At 33.4% G+C, this 8,093-nt stretch overlaps 1 protein-coding gene across 1 annotated transcript in view; it reads right to left on the bottom strand.

The window, feature by feature from the left end:
- Positions 1 to 2,357: 2,357 nt before the first annotated feature.
- Positions 2,358 to 8,093, bottom strand: part of LOC122220000 (CD2 associated protein) — a 137,398-nt gene continuing 131,662 nt past the window's right edge. The window contains exons 17-18 of the mRNA XM_042938997.1: positions 7,102 to 7,165; positions 2,358 to 2,959 (exon numbers count right to left, since the gene is read on the bottom strand). Of these exons, the coding sequence (XP_042794931.1) occupies positions 2,918 to 2,959; positions 7,102 to 7,165 (106 nt within the window). The 3' untranslated portion in view covers positions 2,358 to 2,917. The remainder of the gene's footprint in view (positions 2,960 to 7,101; positions 7,166 to 8,093) is intronic.

Below are 8,093 nucleotides of genomic sequence, written 5' to 3'. Positions count from 1 at the left end.
TACAGCACCTGTAAACAAGTCAGTGAAGTATACTATTTTGAGTTTCCCCACATATATATTATTTTTATTTTTTTGGAATGTTAGAATACCACAACACCAACTGCATTACATTATAGTTACTGAAGGCAAGTCAGGCTAAAACAAGGGTAAAATTTTATGGCTAAAAATATTCATAGCAGCAACTTTTAAAAGATGATTTTATTAAATCAAGTCATTGCACTTGGTCATTTTATTGCTACAGCAAAACAAGGCCATTAAATTTTTAACGCTTCTCATTTCTGATTTTAACTGATTGTCTCATTCTGTTCATACATTTCAAGTTTAAATGCAAGCATAAAACATTTACCAACAAATCAAGAGAGCACTTGGGTTTTTTTTTTTTTTCTGTGATCACAGTAAGAAGCATAAAAAAGAGAACCCTCTGTTCGATGAGGCCCGTTCTCTCTTCCTATCTTCAGACTTAAATTTTGTGAAGAGGTAACAGCTTTATAGTAAGACCAAACCACTAAAGTTTAGTGGTCACACACAAGCACACACACACACAATACTCCTAATATTGAAATACAAGTAGGAAAATTAGTAGTATTATGCGCTTCAAATAGCAAACCTGAAAAATACATTCACTAATAATTTGGCAATGACAGACTCCATGCTGTTTATCTCTAGTCTGTCATTTATACTCACTCAGGAAAAACAATGATTTATTGCCAAATAAAGGCTATTATCATTACATACCATTTTGTGATATGAACTTTATGAATAAAAATACTAAAATCCCCATAACAAGAGCGAACACTGGTAAATTGCTAGACTGAAGTAATCATTTTTTCCCTTTGAGTTTGGCTTTCTTTTCTTTACTATTTGGTCAATGGCAATAAAATAGAGACACAATAATTTTCTAAAAGAGACACAGTATTTTAATTTTCTATTCTGACTGAGGAGTATACAAAGCAAATACTCTAAATGTATTTCGGCATTCATGACCATCTTCATTTTACGCACTAGTGAGAAAATGACCAAGAAAAGCTTTAAGGGTGACCTGAAATCTACTGGAAACTTCCTTCAGCCCATTATTAGGGTGAGGAGGGGTCACTTAATAGATTTTCCAGTCAGAAAGCTGGAGAATGATTTCTAGGATACAATGTTTTTATTTCTACCTAAGGACTTTCATTAAAAGAAAATAAAATCTAATTTTTTAGCAAGAAGGAAATCATTCATTTGACAAGTCATTTAAAGACATTAGAACAGGAGTAAACAATTTTGTTCAGTAGTGACCGCATCAGAAAAGCCCAAGGACTTCAAAGAGTTAAAATGTACATACTCAATGAACAATCAATGCACAATCAGGTTTCCCCAAAAGCACTAATGTAAGTTGTGAATTTAACATTAAGTAATTACTGGAATTTCTATTATTTTCTACTTCAGTTTTCTTTCATATGAGACAACATGGCAAAATTTCATTTAACACAAGATTTCAGTATATAAAATTAAAACTTAAAGGGAAAATCTTGGTTTGGTGGTTTAAAATAACACAAAATGGAAGCATGATAGGTGGTATTCAAAATCTCAAAGTGTTTGTTGTGTAATAAAGCTGAAAATCAATTTGTTTTGCAAATGAAAAGTCAATTTTTCTATTTTTAATATGAACCCACATATTTTAAGACCTATTACCTACAGACGTAACATTTTAAAACATTCAGCTGTTCATAAGTGACTCTGAAGAAACTACCAATTCATCCATCTTACATTTGGTTTTAAATAAGCTGTACTGCTACAGCTTAATATAATAATAATAATATATTAACACTCTTTATAAAGTTGGTACCTTTATAAATGACAGCCTAAACTATCTCCACCAGTTAGTTTGGTCTTTTAGGTAAATTACACATTGTAAAACCTGAGCATTTACATGATGACAATTTGTCAAAGTATGAAACCTCACACTGAAGTTCTGAATGTTCTTAGTTTTGTTCTCCTTGTGTTATCAGTATTAAAAATCAGAGGGAGGAGCATGAAGAAGTAAATCACAAGATCATGAAATGAGTAATATCTGAGCCTGTAAAATAAGCAGGAAAGTACAGCAGTAAGGCTGGTGTTTGCATATTATATGTGCTGTAGTTTCTAGGCACAAGTTAAGGGTTAAATTGACATTTTTAGTTCCTTAGACCTAATGATTTTTTAAAATATAGCTCATATTTTCCCAAATATAGTTAACAATCCAATACATTTTAACTAAATTCCTTTTATGAATCCTATAGTGCAAGCAATATAAAATATTCTAAAAGTTGAAATTATTTTGATTATTTAATTAGTTATTACTATATGCATGGGTGAGTAATCTGGTTTATAGCTAGGAAACTCCTATTTCATCACCCAGAGTATAAACAGCACTGCAAACAAACAGGCACAACAGTGTATCCTGGGTAAGAAGCTAAAAGTAAAAAAAATATATATACAAAGTTTATATCCCTTACATATTATGGGAAAAGTAGTGGCTATAGTTACTATAAAGCTAATTTGTCCCTCTCAAATAGTATATTTTACAGATTATTTGTAAAGATATCCCCATATTTATAGTATAGATCTCTTTAAAAATAATACTACAAGTTTCAATAAAAAAACGATTGTGAACTTTCCTTTTTATACAGATTCAGTAGTATTTTCAAGCAAACTAAAAAAAAAAAAAAAAAGTTTGCAATTCCAGCACATAAGAATTAAGGCCTCTTTTTTTTCATATTGGCAAAACAAAATATATATAAAAAAAATCCACCCTCTCCCTACTTTTCTACAGATTATAGTTCAAATACTCATATTTATCAGGATATCAGCATTTGTTATTTTTAAGTAACAAGTCAGGTGAAGTTCATAGTGTTGCTTCTGAATCCCTGGAACATTAAGAACATGGGCCCATGCCATTTCAAGAAGACAGGACTGCTTTTTTCAGCTTCTCTATTTCCACCTAAAATACAAAATGTTAAGTTGATAATAGATAACATATCTTTAGTAAATTTTACTGTATTCTGTCATTAAGATCCAATCATACTTTCAAGCCTCCAGATTTTGATTTCCATTCTAAGATCCAATTCCTAATGGTGTAATCAGTATAGAACAAGTTTAATAGAAGGTCACATCACAGTGCAAGTTCCTAAATGGCAGGAAACACCAAAAAGTAACTACAGTTGTTTCAGCCAGAACAATGTTAAGTAACGTGAGTCTCTGAAAGAACTGTAAGAAAATTAACCCTCCAAAGAACAAGAGAATCCTTGAAACCAAATTAAGAAATGTACAAGTACCTGTAATTAAACAAAGGGGGGCCATATAGAACTACAAAAATAATAATAATAAAGGACCAATTTAGTTCTATGTTTATCACTTACTACCTATGTGATATTGGTAAATCACTAACCTCACTTGGTCTCAATTTCCTTATCTATAAACAGTACGTTCTAGATTAAATTATTATTTAAAACACAGGAATATACCTAAGATTCAGTCAATGTGTTGGAAATATTTTCACCTATAGGCAGAAGGCATCCTTCACTTAACTGAAATTCACAATTTAAGAAACTTAAGAGAATTAGGAAAATTCATTACATGTTCACAACTGAGAACAGAATTATTTAATTCTGACACATAACAGCTAACAGAGTTGAGCACAAGATTCAATACCATGCCAACAGCTCCACACTAGCAAGTGGTATGGAACTTGTATAGATAGGGTCTCAGACTCTGACACCTACAATTTTCTAATCCTCCCAATTACATAAGGTGCTGATGATCTCTGACCTTTCACTGCATGCAAGAATATTTAGGCCTTACCTTCTCTTGATAGCATTATCCCTGTCCACAACATTGCATACAAATAACACATTCTATGGCTAACCTCTGACAAATACTTTATTATTAAATGATAAACATTTTGTCACGGTCAAAATGTATGATTTCCATATGTTCACAATCTCCTAAGGGATTCTAACTACTCAAGAATGGTTTGTTAGTTCGTTCCAGGCTCTGAACTGTCAGCACAGAACCTGACGCGGGGTCGAACTCATGAACCGTGAGATCAAGACCTGAGCCAAAGTCGGATGCTTAACTGACTGAGCCACCCAGACGCCCCTCAAGCAGGTATTTTTATTGCTAGAGTTTCTCTTCTAGCACTTATGTTCCTTGTTCACCTTTAGTTTTTTTATCATCCCTCAGGATAATTTAATACCATATGTTAACTTCAGAGTTCAAAGTACTACTTTTAATCTTTGGGAAATATAATTTCTCCTCTAAAGGTATGATCTTAAAACTCTAATGTCTTATTAAGTGTGCTTTTATAAATACAAGAGTCAAACTTTCCCCATTAGGAAAAAAAAAAATTATAACACAAATCAGTGTGAGGCTAAGTAACAGCTGATTTTGCTTAAAAATCGAATCAAATGAAAGTCTTCAAAAAAGAAATATTTCATTGGACTCTTTTCATGATTTTTATGACAAATTAAATCATATATACAAATTTAACACTCTATTAGTTTCCTCTTGCTTACCTTGTTACCTTATTTTCATGTATGTATGCAGGAAATATTTGTGTATGTAGGAAATACATATGTGTATGTAGGAAAGATGAGGAATAAAAATCAAGAAACTTTTTTTTAAATGTGTTATTTTGCGAGAAAGAAAAAGTGCGGGGAGTGGGGGGGTGGATGGGCAGAGAGAAAAGGAGACAGAGAACCCTAAGCAGGCTCCATGATCAGTGCAGAGCTCGATGTGAGGGCTCAAATCGCACAACCGTGAGATCATGACCTGAGCTGAAATCAAGAGTCAGACGTTTAACCAACTGAGCCACCCAGGTGCCTCAAGAAACTTATTATTATTTTTGAATTTCTACTATGTTACACACTGGCAATTACTGGGAATTTAAGACATTTTTAATATGTATTCTTTAATTTGAAAAAATTTATTAGCTATCTAATATGCGTAAAGCACTGTGCTCAGAGCTATGGACAAAGATGAAACAGAGATCTCCCTGGAACAGTCTTACAGTCTACAAGATGGGCAAAATAAGTCCTTAATGTCACAGTGATAAGATGCAAAATTATTACTTATTTATCCTTTTCAAAACTAAAGAACATGAATGTGGAAAAAGACAAAATTACTTTGAATCAGAGGATGACTGGTACTAACTAATGAAGGTGACTGTTGTTGGGGAGCTTTGAGAATCTGTAGAACTTATGCATGAGAAGATGACACAAAAGGAAAATCCAAGAAAATACAATAAGAGCAAAAATTCAGACAAATTAACTGTGAGGGGCAACTGAGATCAATCAGCAAACAAGAAAAGAAAGATAAACTAGGACCAGGATATAAAAGACCTCATATGCTAAGTTGAGAAGTCTGAATTTCATTCACCAAGTAACAGAAAGTTCTTCAAAGTACTGAGCAAGAAAGATTAATCTGAGATAAGAATGAGAGAAACTTAAACAGCTAAAGAGAAGATAAAGAGCAAGGGAAAAAGACAAACACTAGAAACAAAGAGATAAAGGTGAGGGAGTCAAGCTAGCAGGCCTGAATGGGAATGGCTTTAGAATGGAAGTACCATGTCTCAAGACTTGAAAGTCAATGAAACCATCAACAGAAACAGAAAATCAGAAGATGATGAGTGTCAAAGGGGACATGAGAGTTCTAAGTTCACAGTGGAACATCCAGGGAGACTAGCAGCTGTAAACAGGACAGAAGGTGGGAAAAGATGAATCAGATTCAGAAGGGAGAGGCACAGAGCTAATCACGATAGATACTCTGTGGGCACAGGTAGGAAAAGAGAGCAGATACAGAAAGGAGGGCCGGGGCAGTTCTGAAGGAACATTTTACCTTGGTTGTTTCTGCTTTGCAATAAATGAACTTCAAACGAAAAGTGAAAACTACAGTAGATCAAGAGGGCAGCTGGACCTGAAAGGGGGCTTTTGCTTTTTCGGAAAAGGGGAAAAATAGAGTATTTTCATAGGAAAAGGGAAAGTGCCAATAAAATGGGTATGTCCAATATAAGAGTAAAAATGCAGTTTGGTAATCTGCCAAATACCTTCACATGTATTAACAACTAAAGCTAAAAGGAGGTTAAACAGTATAACTCAAGTTCAAACAGTATAACTTAATCCCTAAAAGCAAAGTTTCCGAAGTCTGGCTGTTTCTTTTAAAGATTTCAGCTCCACTGCTGACTTAAATCACTCTAAACCCTAGTTTCCTCATCCTTAAAACAAGAACAATAATCCTTACAAGTTGATATGTGTGTCCATTAATAATGTACAGAAGGTGCCAACCTGACACATAGTTTAGACCTGAAAGTCACAACTGTAAGTCAGAAGAGGAGCTCAAGTTTTTCTTAGCAAGTCCCATGTTCTGTTTCACAAACAAGAGAAACAGGTAAAAACAGGGAAGCGTATGAAATACTTAAATACAGAATGGGAAGAGCCTTTGAAAAAAGGCAGAATAGGCTTTCTTTGAAATATGCAGAAAAGAAGTATACAAATGAAGACCAAAGTCAGTGAGGATGGAAAAAAAGTTAAGATAAAATAAATGAAATTGTCGGTCATCAGCACAGAGTGAAGATGTTAACATGATGGTTATGAAGTGAACTCTCAGTGAAGAAATCAAAGTCAACAAATCTAGAGCCATCCCATTATCACACCTACCCCCCTCCACCCTTGCCTCCAGGCAAAAAATAAAAATGGAAACATTTAAAAAGAAAGAAAAGAAAGGGGAAAAAAAGGTAACTGTGTAAAAAAGAGAGACACAGCTCAAGAAAGCAATGTTGAGTTCAAAAGATCTAGAACTACACACTTACGAGGCAAGAATCATGTTTGTTTTATTTAAGAATATATATACCTTATGCCTCATGCACTGCCTAAGAGAGTTAGTGCTCAAAAGTATTTGCTGAATGAATGAACGGAATGTGACAGGGAGTCAACAAGAGATTAATTAAATGGCTATCAAGCAGCAGGGAGTGTCCAACTTAAGATAGCATAATTTGTAGTGAAATCAATCACCTAGCTGGGATGGTGATTTATGCTGACTAGTTGATTTATGCTGACTACTATCTCAATGTTAGGAGAAATGAATTACCTCTAGATTACTTCTCATTGCCTTCTCTTCTTCCAAATCCTTTCGTAGTTTTTCCAGTTCTTTCCTAAAAACAATTTATTACTGTTAAGTCTTTCATTTAAACAATATATTTGACTAACAGGATCTGTTACCTGACAGACCAAAACATGGGGGAAACTTTTTTAAAGAAAATAGCCATACTGATTGAGAAAAACTTCAAATTCTCTGGTTGGAATGGTTCAACCCAACACTTAAAAGCTCAGCAATACCATGGCAAACCTATCTGCAATAAAGCAATTTTTTTAAGTGAATACAGAGCAGCTCATGATAAAATAAAGAAATAATAACTGGCCTTTAGAAGCAGCTTTCCATATTCAGTTATCATGCATTTCCCAGGCTGGACAAAACCCAAGTGATTTGGTAATGTCAAAACATGTCACAGTACAAGGCAAATGATTTAACACGATTTACCTGTACATTTCTCTTTCTGTATTTTTTCAAATGAAACATTACATTAAAATTACCAAACCAATAAAAAAACATTAGCCAACAATCCTTCCTCCTTAACTCATGTTTTCATTTTTCTGTGTTTCCTTCTTTTTCTATAGTCATTTTCCCTCCACAGCTGTAAGTATATACTCCATATTGTGTCTTTTCACAAAGTATTTAAAAATACTTCCGTGCTGCTAAAATTATCATATTTCTGATAACTATTGCTTGACACTCAAATATCCAAGTTTTTTTGTTTGGTTACTTGGGTTTTGGGGAGATGGAAAGAATAGGAATTTTATTTAACATCATTAATATACCAGATATATCAAATTTCTAAATCAAAAAGTATGGACAAGGACAGACATTTTCAGCCCCTTGAAAATGATCTTCAAGAGTATTATAGAAATATGAGCTTGAAAAACACATGAAAATGCTAAGGAAGAAAGAATATATAAGAAAGGAAGTTTTTAATTATATAGTTTTGAACTAATTTCTTCTGTGGTTTTAATGATTATAAAACT

This window comes from Panthera leo, chromosome B2 (genome assembly GCF_018350215.1).
Source record: "Panthera leo isolate Ple1 chromosome B2, P.leo_Ple1_pat1.1, whole genome shotgun sequence".
NCBI lineage: Eukaryota > Metazoa > Chordata > Mammalia > Carnivora > Felidae > Panthera > Panthera leo.
This window is presented reverse-complemented; position numbering and strand designations above follow the sequence as displayed.